Here is a 23966-nt window from a genome sequence, read left to right as displayed (position 1 = left end):
TTAATCTCTACCTTAGATCTTTGAAGTGAGAGAAGAGTTTGCTTGAGGATGTTTCTTTTCAGTAATTTTTAGCTATTAGAAGATGACAACAGTATAATCTGACTGAAAAGTGCCTTCTGGGCCGGATTTTTATAGGAAAAGGGGTAAAAATAATGACAAAGAAAACCAAGGCCCACATAAAACACTACATCACATACTCTACCCTTGTTGCTCTGCTTTTCTGTGTATTTAGTAACTATAGCTGAGTATCGGCTTCAGTGTCAGAGCTGTATTGATCTGAGAGTAGTAAGATTTGGTCCTTGCTGTGTCTTGTGATACTAGGATAAAAATGCTGAGAAATGGACAAATGTAATGAAAATGCATCATTTTTATTTTATCTTAATTCCATGAATAAGCATGCTGTATTACTGAAAGATTAATTTATTTTCCATTGTTTGTTGTAGTAACAGTCATATAATATTGTTACAGTACCTTGGCACATTCATTGCTTCTACGGAAGACTTCAATGTAATATTTACACTTTACTAGTGTTAGAAATACCTAACCAGCCTTTCCTACATTAAGCTTTAATACTAACCCCACAAGAAAGTAAACATCAGTGTCCTATTAAAGTAGCTGTCTTCCTTCAGAAATTGTAGTTGTCTAAATTAGCACGATCTTTGTACCGTGTTTACATCCATCCATACATTCTCCAGCCTGTCTTTCATACTCTTGAGCTATTCAATAATCCTTGCTTATGATAAGCCAAATTTGTTATTCTTAATTACCACTGAATTTTTTGTCCGTAAGTATTCACTTGGCCATTACAGCTGTAATGGCTCCAAACAGGGCTCACTGGCTGGAGGAGGTATGTGTGTATCTGTTCATTATATCTGCTTTCCCCATGTTTTTCCACAGTCTTTTACATTCAATCCAGAATATTTAGAAAGGAAGATGCTTAGGAATATCCCCTTTACACTGCTGAGCTTTAAATGTTTGCCGTCCTTGCACTACTGTTACGCAATGGGACAGAGCACTAAATGTTTAGCAGCATATTACCGAGTTTTCACTACTTTTACTTCAAGAATTGTTTCTTCTGGCTACTTTTAGACCCAAACAACTGACAATCTAACTGGTAGCATAAAAATCAGTCATAAAACAAATAATAGTCCAGCTTTGGAAGTGAGGTGTTTTCATGTATTGTATGTAAATGAAGGTTTTGACCCAAGCTGTTTTCTTCTGTAAAATTTTCAAGCTCAGCTGACATAAAAACAATTGACTGGGCATAAATTCAGCAGTGTAATTTCTTCATCATTCTCAGAACCAATTGTGAAAGTGTGCTGTTAGAATTTATTTTTTTTTTGGCAATAACTTCCTTTTAAGAAACTGTGTAGTGCTGTGAGACTTTTCCCTATGTGAGAGTTTTCAGGGCTGTTGCTAAGCTTGAATTAAATCAAATACCAATTTATCCATGAGAAGTGTTAAGAGTGAGAAAACTTGTGTCACCTGCAGTCTGATCAAGTGCATTTATTTGTAAACATTGTGTTTTTCATTCAGAAACTTTGTATAACGCAGAAGTGAAGGACGGGTCCCAAAGTTTAATCCAGATGTATTCTCCCCTTCCTGAAATACCTCAGAATGAAAATGCAGCTGAGTCCTGGGAAACTTTAGAAGAGGTATGCTGCAACTCCCTTACAGCTATATTCATGTTCTTGTTTTCAGCAACTATTAGAAAATAACATTTGTTTTTTTATTTGTAGGACTTGATTCAGCTTAGCCAATTGGTGACTGAATTTTCTGTGTTAGTCAATGTAAGTATTAATTCTGCATTCTCTATTAGATAGAAACTTGTAAAAAAATAAAATAGTGAATGGATAACACCTAGATGGGGAGCAAGAGATGAGCAATACTTCTGTCCATAGTCTGAACTCAGACCATGCGAGCTATCTCTGGATAACAACAGAGTAGCAGAATGACACTAAGTGAATTTATTCAGTCCAGTATTAAACAAATTGAGTTTACAAAACCCTAGTGGCTGTCAGGAACTTCAGGGAGCTGCCCGTCACTGAGCGGAGGCAGAGCAGTGTCCCCACAGTTAGCTGAGGTGCCCGCATGAAGCTCCTGTCTTTGCTACTTGGGACCCATGGTAAATGTGCCTTTGGTTTCAAAGCCTGCACGTTTGATGCTTTCTAAAGTTGAAGGTGGGCCATGTAATTATTACAGCACTAATTACCTAGCACTAGATTGAAAGATTTTCTTTTGGTTTTCAAGTAGTAACAATAGAAGAATGTTTAAAACCATTAGTTCAACACATACAACTGCCTATTGTGGTCAGAAAACAAATAATTCTTCCTTCCATGTATCAACGAGCTGTTGCTAGAAGTACATTCCTGGTTGTCCTGTTGGTTCAGAACCTGTCAAGGTAAAATTCTGAGGAGACAGCACTTTTATTTCAGCACTAGTGCTGGTAATTACTCCTCAGTCCTTGTCACCAGAGCAACAGCTCCTATTCTAGCCAGTGCCCCTTGCCATGTGCTGAACCTTAGAGGAAACACTGCGGTGCCCGTTCATTCTTAACGTGTCTAATTGTAATCATGAGGACAGGCTTCAGCAGCCTTCACTGCACAGGTTGGAAGCTTTCCAGGAACTTCTATTCTCTGAACTGGGAGTACTAGGAAACATCTGAAGATTCCCTCACCATCATACCCTTTCTTTACCTTCATAACTGTGGCTGTCAAAGGGTTTGAATCTTTGTCACCCCCAGTTAGTTCTCAATGTTTAATTCTTCCTTTGCTAAGAGGAATTTGAACAGTTCTCATCTGGTAGGAGAGTCGTGTAATCTCCTTGCTGTTGGGTTCGGTGGGACGGGTGAGATCACTTTTATCCTTTCTGCTGAACCTGTGCTACTTCACGTACAAGATTTGTTAGGCTTTTTTTATTTAGTAGCCTGTTCCAGGAGTGGGCTTTGCACAGAACCAACATTAGCTATACTAGCAAGTGTCTGAAGTGTTTGATGGCGTGGCTTAGATGGTAGATGGAGATAGCAAAGCTGGACTCAGCAGTTCCTGAATTAGAAAGAGGAAAAAGTTCTGAATGCCTTTTCCTGAAGGTGAACATTAGCTGTCTCATTATTTTGTAGCATAAAATAGCCTGAGTGCTGCTGAGATTAAAATAAGAACAAAGAAGCCCACAAACCCCTCTGTCTTCTGAGGGAAACTGCAGGGGAATCTGGCTGCATTTTGAGAAAGGATGGATGTAGTATTTTTTTTAAGTGAAAGAACAGTGGCACACAGAGCAGCAGCAAGTGTATTTTCAGTGGCCACTATCATGTCTGTAAAGTTAAGTCGCTGTTTTATAACGTCATACCTAAATATTTCTATTTAGATTTCTTGTTATTGTATGCCGCTTTGTATGCTGGAATTGGTACTGATTTTATAAATGCTATCTCTCTAATTTTTTTTGAACATGAAGCTCAGCAGGAAACGAAAACACCAGCTTGGCTTGTTTTGCCCTTTGGAATGCAAGTTCATCTATTCACGGGAAAGATTTAGAAATCCTATGTTATGGGTTGTTTTCTCTACCAGTAGCAACACGTTGTGTAATATTCGCACCGTATTATTACTTGATAGTTAGGCTTTCTTTAAAGCAAGTTTGTATTTTCAGCACAGTTTATCAGCTGCTATTAATGAACCACCATTAGGGCTGCATGGCTACAGTGTGTGGCAGATGAAAGCGGCTGTGGGGCCCTGATTACAGGCATTAAAATGGTGTGTATTGGCTCACTGCTGCTTCCCAGCAGGCCGCCTCACTCATAATTCCTTTGCATCTAGGCTCAGCAGGAGAAGATTGACAGGATTGAAGACAATGTCAACAGCGCTGCTGCGAATACTGAAGAGGGAACCAAAAACTTGAGGAAGGTAGGGATCTGCTCCTGCTGCTGAATCGATGGTACTCTGCCTCCCAGCAACCCTCTGTATTAACCCCATTGATCTGCCGTCTTTAATGCTGAGGGAGCCAGCAATTAAGGAAATAAGGAAGAAATGGCCCACAGGTAGCAGGGAAAAAAAAAATCAATCTCTCTTGTAATTTTCTATCACATCCAGGCTACTAGAAAATACCTTTTTTTTTTTTCTTTTTTTTTTTCTTGTTTTCTGCAAGTCACATTATATGATATTCTGATGCTACTTCGGTGCACCTGCGAGACAAGAGCGTGCAACGATTGGCTCACAAGAATCAAATGGCTGTGGGACAACAGGCTGCTGCTGACATGCAATTCCAATTTATGTGATGTCAGGGAGAGCTCCTGACAAGCCACACGCCTGTACTTAGGCGTTACTGGGAAGTCTGAGCGTTTTCTCAGTTTCTCATGTGATGTAATGATGGAGATAAGGTAGTAAGTAGCACATGCAATCAGCCAGCAGCACGTCAAAAGATCTGGTTCCCAAACGCATACGAGAGCTCTCTTTTGAATCAGTTTTGGTATGGACATGTGGGATAATAGAACATTTTTTTTAATAATAATTTGTCAAGTGTAGTTATCGCTGAGCATTCAACTCATTGCCAAGAGCGATGAAGGGAAAAAGGCAAATCACAACAGGCAAGTTTCCTAACTCTTTTTTTTTTTTCCCCTCTCTCCTTACAGGCTGCAAAATACAAGCTGGCAGCTCTGCCTGTGGCAGGTGCTGTCATTGGAGGCGTGGTGGGGGGTCCCATTGGGCTCCTCGCAGGCTTCAAAGTGGCAGGAATTGCAGCTGCACTTGGTGGTGGGATTTTGGGCTTCACAGGTGGAAAATTGATCCAGAGGAGAAAACAAAAACTGATTGAGCAGGTCTCTTCCAGCTGTCCGGAGCTTTCTTGCCAAAGAGCTAAAAAATCCAGCTGAAGCACAGATTCATCATGACTAGGGACAGAAGTACAGCGGCTGTGCTGATGACGGACCTGCAGCCTCATGCTTTAAATACGAGGCTGGGTTGTGTGAACTTGTGTGAGATTTTGCCAGCAGTACTGTTAACGGGGGTGGGGGGAAACGGTAATGCCAGAACTTTGGAGCTTCCTCTTTTCAGATGCGATAAGTTGCATCAGTCTTTTAGGAATTACCTGGTCACTTCTTTTTAATTACGGAATTCTTAGGTGAGCTACATGCCCAGCTGGCGTGCTGGAGGGCAGGTGTTTGGTGCTGAGCTGCACAAAATGTCCTTCAGACAGTACAGAGGGAGAGACTTAGAAAACCTCAGTGCTTTCTCATGAACACCATAATCAGTTTTTCCCATTTTCTTTTTTTTTTTTTTTTTAATTTGTGAGCTCCCCATTTGTTCAAAGCGTAGTTCAATCTCAGCCTCAGCAGCACCCCTTGAGGACTGCCCTCAGAGAATACTCCTTCTCCATGGCTCTTCAGCTCCTTGGCACACCTCAGGAGGACTGCAGACGGAGCAAAGTGCCAAACCCCAACCATTCTGAGCCTGAAACCTCAGCTTGCTTCAGCAGTGCTCCTGGGTGGCTGCTGCCCTTGATCCTCATCGCCTGGCACCAGCAGCACTCTGCTGGGAGAGTTAAACGGCTTCATGGGGAGGCGGTGCTGCAGCAGGGCCCGCTCCCTCGATAGTATTTTATCCCTCAAAGGCACCAGTAGGTGCTGGGGAGAGGGTGGTGAACAGCGAGGCCCCGCGAGTTACCTGTTAAATGGTGCCCCTGGCAGCTGACCGGAGCCTGGGACTAGTTTAAAAACGGCAACCTGATGCTGTGTGCTTTACTCTGGAGCCTGCGTAAGGCTTGGTACTGTTACTGCTTCCTCCAGCTTTTATAGTCAATGCCTGTTATCTTTACCTTATTTTGCTGCTTAAGAAGCCATTCGCTTCTCTAACTTCTGTTGTTACACACAGGAGTGCTGCCGTTTTTATTTTCACCTGAGCTTCCCGTTCAGCACGTGGTCCTACCTCCATCCTTCCAGGACAGTTCCCACACGATTGCTGCTGCCCTCAGGAGGAGCAGAAAGGCGAGCTGGGCAGCTGCTGCTTTAAGTTTTACATCGCTCAGTCCATCCTGAGTGCTGCTCACCTAAGGTTCCCAAGCAGGGAATGCTGTACAAGGAAGCAGAGTTTGGAAAAAACTCCCTTTTTTAAGCACTGCTTTGATAGCATCGTTGGAACGCAGCGCCTGCTAATGGCAGCTGATAGGTTTTTGTGCCTAGAGACACTGTAAGCAACTGTTAGTTACAGCACAAGTACCTTTTTCTGAACAGTTCGTCTGTGTTACCTTTAAAACATGATTGAAATCGCTACCAGTCAGAGCGTGGTGTCTATTTTAAGTAGGAACGAGGCTCAGGGAAGCAACGTGTAGGAGAACAGTTTTCACAAGTAATCATGAACATTGTCAAAACTGCACGTGTTAAAGCCATGGTGCCTACATCTGTAAAATCAGCTGGAGTGGAAAACATGACCCGAGTAATTCCGCTCATTTGCACCTGTCATGCCAAAACCCTGTCCTTTAAACGCGTCTGCTTCAGCTGTAAATACATTTAATGAGGCTGTAACAACTTCACACGAGGGCTGTTCGTTCATTCCGACAGCTAAAGGAAGAAACTAAGGGAAATAAGGAAAAAGATTTTAAATAGGAATTCTGGTTGATTCTTTGTACAATTTTAAAAAACTAGGTCTGCTTTCCTACAATACATTGCTGAACTGTGTCCATTGAAATGCCAACAGGCTCCACCCTCTCCTCCTGAAGTGGACTTAATGCCAGGACAATCTGAAGCCAGAGCTGAGCTACTGCTACAGCTGATACAGAGTCAGCTTAGCACGGGCTCATCTCATAAAAGATCGAGCACAAAAACTGTTCTTCCTCCTCGCGTCTTTAAGGAAGCAATTTAAAAACATTGTGTACACACTACACTGGGGAGGCTGTTATTTAAGCCATGATTTTTAAAGTAGATGGGTTATTTACATAGGGGAAAAAATAGGGGCATCCAAGTAACCAAACTAGCATTTAAATTGCTAGGGATGTCAGAAGATATGCAAAATAGACATAATTCTTTCAGACCAAATAAAAATTTTGCCTATCAGACTGCGTAGCATTTATTTATGTCCTTTTTATTGCCTTTCAGCATCTAAAAGCTTAATCCTTCAGCATTTCTCCATTATTAAAACAATGACGTTACTAACATTTCAGAATCCTGAGTTACCAAACACACACCTCACCCATTAAAATATTTACATTGACTGAAATTAACACAAGCTCCTAAAGTGTCTCAGGCACCCGGTAACTGGTACAGAAATCGACTCCTGGAGTTGAATTAAAGGAAGAACTTGGGATGATTTTGTTCTGTGTGGGGATAACCCTAACGTTGTTGGACAACTTCCCCTGATAACCTGGAGAAGTGTTAAAGGAGGGGTTAGCTGAGCACTGACTGGGTTAAGATCAGTGATGCAGATCATCAGGTAATTGAGGGGCTGAGTTTGGAAAGCTCACATTTTGTCCAGCACTCCCTGCATGACACGCTTGCTAAATTCTTTGTAATTCCTACCTAAATTCTTTGTATCATCAGATACTTCAAAAGCCTAAGAGATGCTGATCACCACGTTAACCCCAAGTAGACTTCAGCTGTTCAACCTTCTGCTTGCAAACAGAAAAAACACTTAAAAGTCAGTGCATCCAGGTCAATGGTTATCAAGAACCCAGGAGGCTGGTCCAGCTCCAACAAACACACAGGGAAAGGACTGCCATAACGCTGGCTACCTGGCGCAGAGATGCCCAAGCTCTAGGAACGAGGCCTTACTCAGAAAAACAAACACGGATTAAGAAAGGGGGCTGGAGGTGGCACATTTTAACTACCCAGGGGAAAGCACCAGCCCTTGGACCACTGGTTGCATGAAGCAGCACCTCTAGGAAGAAGTTCAGCCACCTTCAGCACTCATAAATAAGAGTAAGTAAGGAAACAACAGAGTAAGATGAGCACTTTAAGGCACTCTGCAGGAACAGACTGTGATTCCAGCTGCCTTCACACCTCGGTTCCATAAGCAGCGCCTGCAGCAGGTAACAAGTGGCAGCCTTAAAACCCTGCCCCTGCTGCCACCTTTGGAGTCCAAGGGGAAGGTGGCATGGGTATGCCACAACTGCTCCATTTGGAGTGAAACAAACAAACCGAAAGCTTTTAAACAGCCTTGCAAGATGCTTTTAGCTACCAGCTCTGCATCTGCTCAGCTGTAGCTCAGTGCTGGCCAGAGCTAGCCCCTGCCTCATGAGAATCGCTCCGAGAAAGCTCGCCTGTGCCTGAGGCTGCACTGAGCAGGCTCTGTCAGGATCAGCTTTTGGCACAGCTGCGCAGGGCCACGGGGCTCTTCTCAAATAGCCGAGCAAGAATCCAGAATATAGTCAGAACTGTTTAACTGCTCGAACGTTTAGACCCAGGAAAGCACCACACAAGATTCTGTAAAACTTTAATTTATTCCCTTCCCAAGTATCCAGAATAGAAGACCCTCTTAAGTCGGAGAAAAATGTGACAAAGAAAGAGATTACCAGGAGAGCTGTTGACATGAAGAAGAAGAGAAAAGCACGTACTACCAAGATTACACAGAAAACAACCCAAAAGTCCTATTTAATGGGATAGTGCAAGTTAACAGCATGTCTCTGGCAAGGATACCTTCATTTGGATTATAAAAGTTTTACAGAACAGAGTTAGATCAAGAGTCTGGATGGGTCTCTGGTATTTTACTCTAGCATTAGGAACGTACTGTTTGAAAGATGCTGTACAGAATGACCCACCAAACAAATGTATTTACAAGCCTGGGGAGAAAAAAATTATTTTTCAGTTTATTCAAAATAAAAATACACATAGAATTATGAAAATATAGGTTTACTATTTCCACCACACAGAAGTCAATGCTGCTGTCTGAAAGGCTTGCAAGATCATTTCAAGTTTTTAAAGTTCATCTTTTTCCCTCAATAAGGTGTACCTATGTTCACTGGGTGCCAGCTTCTGGAATGAACTCTCTGGTGGGCTGCTTGCTAAATCCTGAATTGGCTGAAAAACAGAACAAACCGTAAAAATCACTCGTTAGGCATTTTTATCATCAACTGCTTCCATTAAATGAACTTCTAACAGTTAGAGGAGTGCACATATAGCCAGCATTCTCACAAATTGAGCTTTGCTTTAATTATTTTTCTTTTGGAGTCATGCCAAAAGTCCCAAGTAGGTAAATACATATCCAGACATCAATTAAGTACCATCGGTTAAGGATATTGCATTTCAGGACATTTCCTTTGTTAGCAGATCTCAAAGGTAATGTCATCATAAGTTTCTGTACAAGTGACTTAAAAGTCTTTCAAACGCACCCTACTATTCGATTTATTCGAGTATCTGCTACTTGCTTTGAAGGTATTTTGGTCTGTGTGTTTGTTTTTGGGATACCAGGGCAGAAGTACAATCGCTGCCAAAATATTCTAAAAAGTAATTTCCTGAGAAAACCAAAAAAAAAACAAAACACCCACATGCAACTCAGGGGACGTGTATGACTTAGGAGAGCAAGCTCCAGCTTCATTTCCAGCAGTGTTTCCATTGCCCAGGCACTCACCTCTTCCACAAGCTGGCAGGATGCCAGATAAAGATGGGAACGCAAACAAAACTAGGGCACTAGATCGTGTCCCCGTCCTCCCTCGCAAAACGCACACGAGAGCCCGTGTGCAGCTCTCGGCATCCAGCCTCTGCCCAGATGTGCGCCCGGATCCAGGAAACCCGCAGGCTTCCTCCCTCCCTGACCAGACTCGCTCCATGTGCTGGCCTCCAAGCGTGCCTAGCCCCAAGCCGACTGACCAGCCTGCGCCTCGGTCTCCTGCTCTGCTTGAGACTATTTCCTCCAGCTCCTCCCACTGACCTGAATTCAAGTTGCTCACTGAATCCCAGAACTCTGGAACAATTCCTGACTCTGCAGGCTTTCCAAAGAATGGTTTGGTTGGAAGGGACCTTAAAGCCCACCCAGTTCCAGCCCCCTGCCATGGGGGGAGAAGTCCCTTCTTTTCTGCCTACTGGATAAAAGCAAGCACTGAGGTGCTCCTGAGTTTTGTCTGAAGAAGGATCTGGAAGTTGTGTTCCTGAAGAGATCCCAGGAGTGGCTGCCATGCATGTACATATAATCATCTTTAAGCAGAACAGTAAGGAATCTGCATGACAAATGCAGTCTGTGACTACTATTAATGCCACTTTTTATGTGTACTAATAAAAGTAAGAAGCCCCATTACCACCTACCACTCCCCTTAGTTGATGCTCTAATAACCTGCCTGCTGCTTGGACTGGTGACTACAAGTCAATAAATACAACAACTGGTGCTTCCCCTCAGAAGCACCCTCTCAGTATGTTGTGTGGGCTATGATGCATTTATGGTTTCGTATCTATAAACATAAATACCAGTTTTCCCTACTGAAAATCAAATAAGAACATAAGAGCAGCTTTATATGCTCAAAAAAGTTGTCTAGCCCAGGATCTTTCAGTGGAGAGAACAGATATCCTTGCACTCCCCCTTTATACAAGGCAAATAGGTGCTGTATTTCCCTCTGATGCTCTCCCTCCCTTTATCCAAGAGAAGCTTTTAACGAAAGAGGAGAGCAGAAACGGCAACATCATGTTTCCATAGCAGATTTCTCTTTCAGAAATAAAGTACAGCTATGACAAGGGAAAAAGAAAAAAAAAAAAGCAGTATTCATTGAATGGCCAAACTATCTGTGGTAACCTTACCTGACCAGGTGCTACATCAGTTGGATCAGGGCCGTGGTGAAACTCTCTATGCAATTTTCCAGAATGCAAGTCTAGTACAAATTGCTTCAGTTTACCTGGAACTCTGCAACAAATTAAACAAACACCCACGTGGTTATGAGGAGGTAAGTCCAACCACAAAGTGTACTGTTTCGAGTGGCCAACTTCTGTCCACCTGGCACACCGCGTTCACTTTCCAGCGATTCACACCGGCCGGAAAGCAAACGGTTTGTTAAGGTATCCCACCAGCTTCTTTTTCTTCCCCCTGTCTCTCGAGAGCCCAGCGAGTATTTCATCTTTTCAATAGCTCCCACCGCGCCGTAGCAGCCAATAACTTCATTGTGCACTCACTTCAGCTCCCCACCAGCCGTAATGTAAGGGAGAACAGCGGGCTCCAAGTGCACAGTTCCCAGATACAAATGACAGCCGGGCAGCAGTATTGACAAAACAGCTCTGAAAGGCTCTCCGCTGCCCGAGTCACTGCGCGTACACGAGAGATAAGCACTAAGAGGATATCAATTCAAATCTAATCTGAAATCATCTGCTGTCACCCACAGCAAACGTGCTAAAACTACAGCATCCAGTTTTATTTGCGAGATGTCAAATAGACTGAAAAGCTGAGGAGGAGGAGTTGATCTGATAAGCATCAAAGATGGGATTAAAAAAAAAAAAATCAGCATGAGCAGCACATGTGCAATCAGAAGACAGCTGATGGAGCTAAAAGATGGAGATGGGTGTTGTAGGGAGCCCTTCGTTAGGCCAATTAGGAAAGTGGGACAAAGCGAGGCTGGCTACCAGCTGTATTCTGGATCATCACTCAACCCTACAGACAAAAAGTAGCGTCAGGTCCTACAAACAGTAGGACCACTGCTCCTTGGGCTCCTAGGAGCCTACGGGTCAGCCACGCTGCTGAAGACATCACTCTCCAACCTCTTCTCCTCCCCAAATGCAGCAAGGGCATCTGGTGCCTGCAGCCCCTTGTAGCTCCCCAGTTCTCTCTGAAAAACTCCAGCTGATTTGTTGAACTGTCCCTGTTGTCACCTCCAACCAAAGAAAGAGAAGAGGCCGAAGGAAGAGAAGAAAATGCTGGGTGAAGGTCTGATGTGACACTGAGGTGGCTGTTCTCCACATCACAACTCTCTAAAGAGGACAGCAGCAATACCAGTTGAGGAAATCAAAGTTTGGGTATCCAAACCCTACAGGTCTGTGGCAGCAGTGCCATTATGAGAGAAAAAAAAAAAAAAAAAAGACCAGAGAAATGTACTGAAATATGTACTGAAACGGCAGAAATCCTCACAGGTAAAGCAAAGTCCTAGCATTAAGATTTTACATGATCTCCAAGCACCATTTGTTACGTACTTCTAAGCACCAGCTCAATCTCCCAGAGCAAGGCTGAATAATTATTTATCGCCAAGCAACTGTCTCCAACCCTGACATCTCTCTCATCTTCATTTGTATGTAACAACTGGTACACAAACGGGCAAGTAGCTGTCAGGATTCTGGTAGTGCTTCACAGAAACAGAACGTGTAAAACACGTCACATGGAAGCCTGAACTAAACATCTCTATTACCCCTCTGCAAGAGACAATGATTTATTTTAGGACTGCTTTCAAAGTGACAATGAAAAGAGTGCTTTCAAAATGCAAATCACGCTTTTTTTTTCTTCTTTTTAAAGCACTGACATGTGAACATGATCTTCTTCCGAAAAAATAGGAACAGGAGGAGCAAAATAATCACTATCAACTTCAACATGCATAGCTTTCGATAGTTGGAAAGCACTATTACAGCTGTTGTTATAAAATAAATCAGACTGCACTTCTAGCCTGTGGAGAATTATGGGGAAAAGGTGGGGTTGAACTCTCCTTCCAGATATAATAGTCAATATTCCATATTGACCTGAAGACAAAACCAGAACACTTGAAGATTTCTTCAGAGCCCTGAAGATGTGCACACATCTTCACTCCTCAGCAGAACTGGGGAGGCTAAACATCTGCTTCCTACGACTGCTTTCAAGGCAGTACAATATGAAGAGACAGGCTGACGTAAAGAGGAATTGTCAAAGGGGTATTTCAATTAAGCCCAACACTTCTCTCTCATATTTTATTGAGATAATGCCACTGATCAACTGTTTTACACACTTTACTTTGAAAACTTCAGAAACTCGGGCAATAAGGATTTCTTTGCCACCATTCCAGGCAACACAGGAAGGTTGGGATCGCAGAGCAGGAAAAACCAAGCCAACAGGCTTCTTACACGGGGCATTTTACAATAATCATTGCATAACAGCAGTTAGACATCATGTGTTATTTGAAAGCTTTTAAGGTTAATTGCTACATCCAGAGCAATGGTAGTAAAACCACCATGTCAGGTTGCAAATACTTAAGTATTAAGGAAAATAGCAAAACTTTGAAAGAGTAGCAGCCATCTAAAAACTTAATGCGAGATAAGTTATCTACCATAAAAGCAACAAACTCCATTTAAGCAAATACATCACACCCAGTCATATCAGCTTAAACTCTTACACTGACTTGCACACAGGCTGCTTTACCTATCCCAGATTTATTCATCTTCCTATTATAACCCTATTTAAAACGTAGGCATGTGTTTGCCTTTGTTTGTCTCAACAGAAAAAATAACGTGCGCAGAGAAGAATACTTACGAGAGGTCACTGAAGTCTGGGAAAACATACATGTGCCTAAAGCTGTCAATAGCAATAACCGGACAGTCTGCTGGAGTCTTTTGAATATGGAGGAGGGGGTGCCTGAATTTATCACAGTCAGCGTGGAGGAAGTTTATTGTACCTTGAAAGAGTGAGCAAAGAAAAATCCATGTTAGAATTTATTTTAATTATCCTGAATCCTACTCTAAGGGTTTTCACAAATAGTACAAAGGTGGAGATACTAAATAGAAACAACATGCAAAACTTGAAAACAGATTTAAATAACTAGACATAATAAAAGAACAGATTTTCTGAAAGTGCTTTTGGCAACAACACAAGCTGAAGTTTTAATGCCCTCTCAAACTCAACTTTACGTTGAGTTCATCTGAAAAAAAATATTGTAGCAGTAAGGAGTTGGTACAAACCTTTTTCACTTATTAACTGTCGTGCAACCTCCTGTTGGAATTTCTCTAAACTCTCCAAGTCATCCTTCATGTGGAAAAGTATGAGAAAAGGAAGGCCTTCTTCTGTCAGTTCCTGCACAGAAAGCAAAAGACAAGATTCATTTCTTCCATTTCCTAAATACACTTCAAGTGATTCCAGCAGCTTTCAAAGTCAGCAAGATCTCTGCTTTAGAAACACCAGAAAAAAAAACATGACTAAGGACATTAACTGCTGACCTTTCATCTAAGACACTCAATTTATCCAGGTAATTCTGTTTCTTTCCTACTCATCATATGTGGCAGTTACAAGATGCAAGTATCTCATTATTAACATTTTAGAAGTTGGTGATTTCTTAGCATAACTCAATAAATGGGTATCTTTAATTATCTCCATCCTGAAGAAAAAAAAGCAGAAGCTAATGACATGGCTGTAGTGTTTACAATCAAGCACTACTCTTTGCCAATGAGCGTGTCCTGACTGGTCAACTGCGTAAAGCATCGTTATGAAACTCACATGCTGATGCATTACTAAAGGTGAGAAACAAATGAAAATCTTTTTTGGACAGGCAAGCCTTAATTCCTTGTAAGAATGCATTCTTGAATCCCGAGTGCCTTCTAAAGATCTCTCTCCAGGGACAGGTAATTACGCTTTCCTTATCAGCACGCAGCCAGTTTCATGGTGGACATGAAATTGCCAGCAGCCTCCTTCCAAGCAAGCCTGCACATCAGTCTTTCAACAGCAGGTTCCAAAAAATCCTCGTAACTTCAGTGCTCTTGACAAAACAAACTTCCCAACCCATCATTAAAATAACCACCAATCACATTATTTTTAATGTAAAATTCATAGTAGAGATTGTTGCATTCGTATTGAAGTATTCTAGTGCCATAAACACAGCCTAAGTCACATCACCCCCTAGCTCTGCTCTGTAGGGTTGTGCAGTACATATTAAGAGCCTATTTAAATACTCTGTAATTTCAGCAGGCAGAAATCTCAATCTTAGCATGTTTAAATTTGTTTGGGTAACAGCAACACCGAAATTTTTTAAACAACGTTGCCAGGCAAAACATCGGGTTGGAATTGAAAATATTTGCCTGAGTAAACGGGAAGGGAAGGTTGCAAGAACCACCAGAGAAGCCAAGACAACGTGCTGCAGACTGACAGCGACGAAACCTTGGCTTCCAAGGCTCAAAAATCCAATTTCCCCATGGGAAAAGTACACTGAAAATCTATCTCACAGGTCTAAACACAATGGCACGTGGTAGCTTTTACGTGGCGACTGACTGAGTGGCGAATGAAGATGAATATTTGTTTAACTAAGAACTTCCCGACCTAAGTTGGCCGTGTTGACTAGGTCGTACTTCAATTGTTTTGTGCATCCCACCCTGCTCCTCCCTCATGCAAATGGAAGTGTTGTGCATGCCCAGAGAAGCAGGGTTACGTACGGGGCACGTTCAGGGTAAAAATTAAGAACTTGTGTGAACTGAGAAGGGATTCTTCCATCATGCGACTGATTCTTTGCTTCAAAACCAAGGTGGGCAACGTGCTGTGATTCATTAGACACGTAACAGAGTTTCTAGCAGATGCTGTGGCTATATACAAATACTCCTTCTGACATGCTTTGAACTTGCTAATAGTATGTTGTTTTTTCCCCTGTTTATTTCACAAAAAAAAGTTATCATACAGAACTGGAAATGGGTAAAAAAGAAAAGTAAGCCATGAAAGGAAAAAGACAAGCATTGTAAGAAAATAAGGATAATTAGAAGAAAAAAAAGTTTAAATGCATGCCCCTGAATCCCATGTTATGAATTACAGCAAAAAGCAAAAGCCAAGGAAAAGGAGATGTGAACCAAAAAAGATTAAGAAGGTATCAGTGCTTAAATGCATTGACCAAAAAAGAAAAAAAAAAACCCACATTTTTTTTTAATTATGATTCACAGAAGTAGCCAGCTCCATAAATGGTTAACACTATTTAACCATATCTTGTCATAACATTTGCAATTTACATGATTAAAAATAAAAATACAGTCTCTACCCAAGGTGTTACACACTTACATGTACTTACAGACACATCCTTACACATGTATGCTCTTAGTGTCCAACTGTCCACACTCATCAAGTCTCCAGACACTTTTTATACGACCTATATGCATGATTATATATTTTTAAATACTGCCAGACTAAAAAGTTATCAGAAATTTGCCTCCAGTGAACTTCAAGTCTAACTGCAAAGCTCCAGAACAGTGAGAAAGTCACACGACAACTACTTTCTGCAAAAAGCAAAGCATGCAGAAGGTTGTTGGGCATGAATTAAAGACCCTGAAAGACACGTTTTAGTTTTGAGAAGAAAATCCCAGAAGTAGAAAGGTAGAAAAAATTCTTACCTCCCCATTTTCAAATGTAATTTCTCGAACTAGTGGTACACATTTATCTTGTGTCCATGCATAAATCAAATCAAAATTGGTTAGAGAGCCTAAATATACCATATCTGGGGCATTTTCCTGTTGAAAAGAAAAATACTAGTTGAAAAACAGTAAAAATGACATTCCTACCGACCTGACATAAAGGTGACAACATCTAGACAAATATAAAAAAACAATCTTATGCCCATATTCAACTGCCATGCACGTAACACTTCTATAAGCTACATTACAGAAATACAAGCAAATAACTGTATGATCACTTATGCAATCAGCTCCACTTCCTAAGACAACCTACGAGGTATAAACTTCTGCCAGGTGGAGAAATATCTCCACACCCTTATTTTGTGCATACCACCCTACTCCTCCATCACGCATTTACATCAGATGTAATCTAAATGCAGATACTGAGCTCCTAAAGAATCAGCAAGAACACCTCACAACATAAAACTCACACACACAAAATCCCCTAGGACTTGAAATTGGTATCTTACATTTGCTTTGCCAAAGATATGAATAAATAGTAAATTTTCCTTTCCTTTTCCTTTCCTTTGTTCACTAATAGTTTTAACTCAGCATTCAGTGCTACCAACTTTTAAATGTTATTAAAAGTTTTGGTTAACACCAAGTAAAGCCCAGTTGTTGTGGTCTGACCCGGCTGGCACCCAGCCAAAACCAGGACAACAGCTTACTAAGCTGAGGGCATGATTAAACACACATTGATGCAGAAATGCCATATAAGCCTTGTAAGTTAATAAAATGTTTTGGCAGAAAAAGGTTTGAAGTCCCCTTTCACCTTAGGTTATTGTCTTTTTTTTTTTTTTTTAATAATAATTATTATTATTATGTAAGCAACTTTTTTTTCCCTTAACATAATTAAGGAAGGAGCATACATTCAAATATTATGTTTCTAAGAAGTCTTGCAGGTTTTCCTCTGTACCGAAATGTTCCTCAAGCTAAACTATGGGAGTTTGTTAACATGCTGTTTTTTTTTTTTATTTTTATTTCTTAAATGAAGAGAACTGCTTGTAGTTCCCCAATGAGCTAAGCCACATAAGAGAGGCAAGTGATAGCCAGAAAACTGCCACTTGCATTGAGAAATGGACGGTTCACCAGATGTTGAACTTCAGACTTTTTTTTTTTTTAAAGACTCCTACAGGACACAGAATATCTACATATACACCTATAGAGGTATATATGAGATAAATTGACTACTTTTCTAAGGAAAAAAACAATTTCTGGACACTGAAATAAAAAACATCAGATATAGGTTTTGTACGCTTAATTGGCAACAAGTATTTTTCACTGACTGAAACATCAGTTCCTTAGACCCTATTTTTTTTTCACTCTAGCAATGAAAGAAAATTAGAGATACAGCAACACACTGAATGGTCTGAATACAGTCTCCATTAGTTCATATTGATATACAAAGATAATTAGCAGAATAAAATACAGTTACACTTACCCCTGGTGGCTTGTAGATTACATTGTCTCCGCTAAATCTCTCTGCTTTTGAAATAGCCCTACAACAAACCAACCAGTAAGCATGTCTCGGCACAGACAAACAAAATAACCGATACCAAAAGTCATATTTTAATTTGCTATCTTCACTACATTTTTCCTTCAAAATTTGAAGAACCAATGTGCTCGATCTTTAAAGGAAAGTGACTCCACAGATCCCTGGTCAGGCTAGGTGAGAGGGCAGCAATGGAAGCAGCAAGCCATACCCATAAGATGAGAAGTTTGGAGTAGAGGCATCAAAGAGCAAGTGCTGAATGCTGCTAGAATTTTGGATATGAGATCAGCGGAGAGCAGTGTTAATGAATTGATATGACCTTGTAAATTAAAAAAAAAGAAGTAATAATTAAATACTCTTTCTTAAGAAAGGAGAGAAATGGATTTTTGTTTGTATTTATTCCTCCTGTTCCATTGTTTACATTGGAAATTTACATCTTATCTACCTTGATAAAGCAGGGCTTTGCTAAACTCTGCTGGCACAGTTAACGAGAAGGCGGAGAGCAAACAAGCCCACACTAGATGCGTTTTGAGGATAAAATGGACAGAGAGCACAAGATGCAGCCTGTGGCTTCTGACCACTGATGGTGCACGTGTGCCTGGAGAACACATGCAGTTCCTCCCAGATATTCAGCTCAGCATTTCACCTTCGTGAATTCCCCCCTTGCCTCTGGTGTATTTTGTGGTTCCTTAATCCCAACCACTACAGAGCATCCCAAAACTACCCTGAATCCCAGAACTGATCATCTCTTATTTAAAGGGATGGGGACTGCTATGCATGCAACATCAGAGAGATGCCATGCCTTCTCTGCCATGCCTTGCTTAATTGAAGCTGGCAGAACAGACCCAGCTGGCTGATTTTGCCTCCAGAGAATGAGCTGAACCACCTATTTCTTCTCCTTCTTGCACAGACTAGGCAAGGAAAGCACCTCTGGGAAACTTAGCTAAGTGTTCAGCTTCTTCAGTTACAGTATCTCTTCTGTGGACTCAATATAAACATTGCTGAAGACTGATTAAGAGAGAAGGAAGGAAAAAAAGTAAAATCTCAATTGATCTTGCTGCAGGAGGAAGTGAATCTCCCAGAGGTCTGAAAAAAACTGGAGGGCAAAGCAAAAAAAGACGTCACCAGGCTTAGCTCCAAGTACCCGTGTTTCATTTACTTTATTTGACCCAGTTATCCTTCTCATATCATCTCGTACAAGAGACGCCTTGCCTAGTATGTTACACCTATCACTACTTTCACCAGCTTAGAGACATATTTTAAAATGCATTTTTGTATTCCAGACATGACTGCTCCGAGAACAGAAAATTAGGCTTCTTTGTAATCATCATCACTGAGGTGAACTCACATCCCAATCAATCCTTCACCAAATAACAAGGAAGTGAAGACATTCAAGCCCCTGTCCAATCACTGGTGATGAACTCGTAATACTATTTTAGGAAATAAAAGCTATATTTATAGCTTTATATATTATATTATTATTTTTTATTATATTAATTATTATTATATATTTATATATTATAGCCCTGTTGTGGACCCCCCCAAAAGTCCTCTTCTGTGTTCTTCCATTTCAGTAGCTGCAACTGTGACTGATTTGTTTCAGACAAGTCAAACTATGAAAATCCTAAACGCCTGAAGATACTCCTTTTTTAAAACAACTCAAATGGAAACACCAGCGGTTTGTGTTTCACTCCTCCTTGAAGCAATAACCTAGAAAGCAAACCTTTTGGAACCATGTCAACCCCTCACATTTGCTTGCTGAAATTAAACCAGTTTTCAGATATGCCACTTTTTTCCCCTGAATTATCTACAATTCGTCACAGACCTGTAAGATAAACTTATTTTTTGGCGGCTTGTTTTGTGTTTCTGCATTTGACTTTGTATGCTGCAACACAACAGCACAAAGCCAAGTTTTCCACTCTTATGATCATTTCAGATTTGCCCTATTGTCATTCTACCTCTAAATACTAGTGCTGGTGTATCTTGCTCTGTGATCCCCACAAACTGTAACAGAGTTGTAAAGACCAGCTGATTTCAGAATAATTATCTAGATGATCCTGAACTAAGCAGCACTAATGCAGTTTTAAAATAAGCTATTACAACTACCTGAGGCCAGAACCACGTTAACATAGCAGGGAACTGTTCTACCTTGCCTGAATTACAAAAGTAAATCAAAAAAAAAAATCCTGCCAAACTCATCCGTTTCAGTTTTAACCTATGAGAAGTTTGAACACGATGGCTCATGTTACTGCCAGATCTGCCTTACCACAACACCTGCCAAACTCTTTGTTCATCCCCAAGTCAGAAATCCCTCCCAGGGCTTGTCGAGAGGCTGAGTCAGAAGTAAAAAAGTAATTTGAGAGGGGAAAAAATAATTCTAATAGTAACTCAGACTGGCTGCCCTGAGAACCAGAACGGATGCAGTTGTCAGAAAACATGCTTAAGATAATGGCCACTTCTTTGGGATGAGACTGACAGACCAACATCAGCTGCACAAGATCGGATTATTCTCCCATGGCCAAGCCTGTTTACACAGTCATAGGATATCTAATTAGGAAGTGGAATAAGGGAGAGCCACCTGTACTCAATGTATCTTACAAACACTCCCCTCTTTGCCCCCAAGACTTTTACAAAAAAAGGACTTCAAGAGGCATAAGAGACTGACAAAAAATTTCTTCAGACAGATGAAATTTTCTGCCTTGATCCAGTTGCTTCGCTATTCCTCATGCGCTACATCCAATTCAAAAAACCCTTAGGGCAACTGTATGTGGTATAAAAGCTGGTATAATCCATACCAATTCCTGATCTTGCAACTGCGGGTAGACTGCAAACCACTGCATTCACATTAATGCCCAATCACTTTAAATTGGTTGCTGCTGGCACACTGAACACTGCAGAAAGAGTCTGTAATTGCATTTTATTATGCTACTTAAAAAGAAAATCACTCACTCCCAATTTATTCTGCTTTCCCTAGTGAATGTATTTTAATATTTTTAAACATTGGTGTAAATCTGTATAACAAGGAGAAATTTGAATTTCTTAAGGTTGTTCCAGGCTAACACCACGTAGCTCATCAGTACAATTGCCTTTCTAAACGGTTAACATGTGCAGTGACATAAAACTTGCATGAAACACACAGAAATCAGGCCCTTTTTTTTTCTCCAAGCCCAAGAGGAAACAAGCAAGAAACTCCTGAATTACTCTTTACAAGGGTAAAAAAAAAAAAAAAAAAAAGGAAAAAAACTACAAAAAAAAAGAAGACTATGAAAACAGTAATATTGTAAAGAAAAAAAAAAAGATTGTAAAAAAGAATCAGTCAGTAAAGCTACAAAACTGATAAAGTTTCTGCCAAGAACTTTCCCAACTCTTCTTTACTTATTCCCCTGCAAGGAAGCAGTTTTGCGACACAACTGTCCAGCAACCTCCCCTAAAACCTTCCCAATTACATTTAAAATGATTGAGAAAGAGCAACAAAAAGGAAGAGGAGGTAAATCGGTTAGATTTCACAACAAGCATTAAGATTAAAGTTTTCTTCCTCCTTCTCCTCCACTTTTCTCAGTGCATTTATCTGAGGATGCCTAGTCTCTTCAGTTATACCACACTGAAATTATTAAAAGAAATCCATTTAATTAAGCCATATACAGTTCATTAACATAGTTTCAGTAATGAAGTCATGCAATTGAAGCATTAAAGAAAAAACTTACCCAAAGGCAGACAGGAATACACAATCATCATGCAAAATATTCGCTACTCTTTCAAAAGTTCTGTAATTGTCGGAGTCCTTTTGCTCGAAGTATCCAATGATATTTCTTCTACTGCGCTGTAAAAGCAAAGGTTACATTATAAAGTTATCTCAAATTACCAAAAACTATCAATACTCCCTAATGACATTAAATACAGAAATGTTCATTCAACAGTCAAGCGTCCAAAACATTTCTTCTTGCAGTCAGATGGTGTGTATTAATAAAAAGACTAATATTTTAATATTCATAATCACTGTGTCAAATACAAGATACAATTCATTTCAAGTGATTAAAAGTAAAATAAGTAATTTGGTAGTGGTGTTACTGAACAAAACTAATGAATTTAGAAGAGTGATTGTATTGGAATAATTCCTAATACTGGAAGTAATTTATTTTTTTTTAATGCTCGTTCAAAAAGTCACTCATAATATTTCTGAAAGGAAAATCCCCAAAGTATTAAAAGTGTACTTCAAATACATTGTCTCTCCCTTGTTCACAAAAAAACAAACAAACAAACAAACATATTTAGGAGGAAGAAAATCAAAATCCTTACATCAGCAGCATTAATTTCTTCCAAATCCTGGACCTCCCGAATAGGATTGCTCTTCTGCTGCCTGATATAGTCTGCTATTGCTGTCACAGACCTCTGGCCCCTGTATTCTCTCTTCATCATCATTCCATTCCGGAAGAGCTTCAGTGTTGGGTATTTGCTTATCCTGTATCTCTGAGCTATATCCGCTAAAAAAGAAATGAAAAAAACAACCCTGAGCACTGTATCTTATATATTTATTTATACATGCACATAGAAGGGGAATCCCTGAGCCAGCAGCCCACCTCTTCAAAGAGCAAACTAAAAAAGTCGCTGTAGGGGAGAACGGATAGCAGCTATATTATGTATCTTCATAAAAAAATCATGACCAGAATTTAGGCAACTAAAGACTCTGCTAAACTATATTCACATAGTACACTTCTTGTGAACAACTACAAAAAGCAGCTGAAGTTTAAGACTATGACAGTATAGCAGGAAAATGAGAATCTTAAAAGCTCCCCAAATCTGAGTCAATCCACACAGGAATATTTTAATAAAACAAACCACACTGCCTTTTATTTTTTTAAGCTTGTTATGATTTTTATCTCACTTACAGAAGAGGTGACAATTATATTTCCAGCACTGTTCTAGAGAATGTGAGTGTGCAAAATATTTCTTTTGGCTTACAAGTCCAGAAGACAGCTGTGACAAATCCTGAGCTGTTCAGGTTTTGAAGATTTCAGCTTTCGACACTAAGAACATCTGTATACAAGTAGTGTCGGCATTCCCTTCGAGACTGTTCTTCATTCACGTCTGTCCAAGGAGCCCAACTTTGTTTTAGCCCTGAACTGCCTTCATGAAGCAAGACCTGTTTTTACCACAACCTTTTGTATAGCGCAGAAACTATTTTTGTGCCTCTCTAACATCCAACAGCCACTTTAAACGAAGTTCATAAGTACTTGATAGCTTTAAATGTTTTTCCCTCCTTCAGATGCGGTCGAAGTTCAGCAGAAAGCTTCAAGAAGTTTTACAAGGAGAGAATGGAGAAACAAGGTGATTGTATAAGCTTTGGCTTCTTAGGAAAACAGGGCTAAAAACAAATAGTACAGACAAATCATGCAACGCCAAATAGATTTCCACATCCACATAATTTTGTTTAATTATGTCCTTCTGTTTTCTCCTCCCCACAAATATATCTGAAAACAAAATACCTCACTGCCCGTATGAAAACTGGGTGTCCTCTATTAAAACACCAGGATGGGACACAGTTTACCTGAGCATCAATCATGTTTGTACCTAAATGCCAACTGAATCTCAAGGTATGATCACTCAGACCGTTTTCTGGAGTTGCTTCATCTTTGGAGGTAACTAATTCTAGTCAGCCACTCCTCTTCTGCTTTCCTTTCTGCTTTTTTCTCTTTCAAGGAAAGAGAAAGTGAATGTTAATGGACCTATTTACCCTTTGGAGACACGAGATTTCTTCAGACAGCAGAAGAGAGGAAGATACTGAAACTGGGGGCTGAAAGCACATCTCACCACCTTCCCCAGGATCACAGACCAGCCGAGCTGAAGGGACCTCTGGAGGCCACCAGGCCCAACGCCCTGCCCGAGCAGGGACACCCACCTACAGCAGGCTGCCCAAAAGGCTTTGGAAGATCTCCAAGGTGGGAAACTCCACCACCTCTGAGCAACCCGCAGAGTGAACAAGGGCTTCCTGACATTCAGATGGAGCCTCCTGTGTTCCAGTTTGTGCCCTTGGTGCTTCTTAGCTTTTCACAAACTCCTTCGAAGTCCAAGCGTACATCTCAAGTGACCTGGATTGGCCCCACAGTGTAAGGGCAAGTAAATGAGGGTCCGGCTGGATTCTGACCAGCAGCATATCTGGAACAGTGCTGAAAAATGTGAAGATTAACCCTGACAAGAACGTCACTTCTTCTT

At 40.7% G+C, this 23966-nt stretch overlaps 2 protein-coding genes across 5 annotated transcripts in view; one reads left to right on the top strand and one right to left on the bottom strand.

The window, feature by feature from the left end:
• STX17 (syntaxin 17) overlaps window positions 1-7034 on the top strand; it is a 30781-nt gene extending 23747 nt beyond the window's left edge. For all 4 annotated transcript variants that reach the window (XM_032180738.1, XM_032180737.1, XM_032180736.1 and 1 more), the window contains exons 5-8: window positions 1537-1655; window positions 1740-1790; window positions 3810-3896; window positions 4622-7034. In XM_032180738.1, the coding sequence (XP_032036629.1) occupies window positions 1537-1655; window positions 1740-1790; window positions 3810-3896; window positions 4622-4861 (497 nt within the window). In that variant the 3' untranslated portion in view covers window positions 4862-7034. The remainder of the gene's footprint in view (window positions 1-1536; window positions 1656-1739; window positions 1791-3809; window positions 3897-4621) is intronic.
• A 1362-nt stretch (window positions 7035-8396) lies between these two features.
• ERP44 (endoplasmic reticulum protein 44) overlaps window positions 8397-23966 on the bottom strand; it is a 45392-nt gene continuing 29822 nt past the window's right edge. The window contains exons 5-12 of the mRNA XM_032180734.1: window positions 22053-22237; window positions 21461-21576; window positions 17706-17763; window positions 16205-16321; window positions 13805-13916; window positions 13380-13521; window positions 10703-10805; window positions 8397-8995 (exon numbers count right to left, since the gene is read on the bottom strand). Coding sequence (XP_032036625.1) covers window positions 8894-8995; window positions 10703-10805; window positions 13380-13521; window positions 13805-13916; window positions 16205-16321; window positions 17706-17763; window positions 21461-21576; window positions 22053-22237 — 935 coding nt within the window. The 3' untranslated portion in view covers window positions 8397-8893. The remainder of the gene's footprint in view (window positions 8996-10702; window positions 10806-13379; window positions 13522-13804; window positions 13917-16204; window positions 16322-17705; window positions 17764-21460; window positions 21577-22052; window positions 22238-23966) is intronic.

Source organism: Aythya fuligula, chromosome 2, assembly GCF_009819795.1.
Source record: "Aythya fuligula isolate bAytFul2 chromosome 2, bAytFul2.pri, whole genome shotgun sequence".
Lineage (NCBI taxonomy): Eukaryota > Metazoa > Chordata > Aves > Anseriformes > Anatidae > Aythya > Aythya fuligula.
The sequence above is the reverse complement of the archived record's forward strand: the minus strand, read 5'-3'. Positions and strand labels throughout refer to the sequence as shown.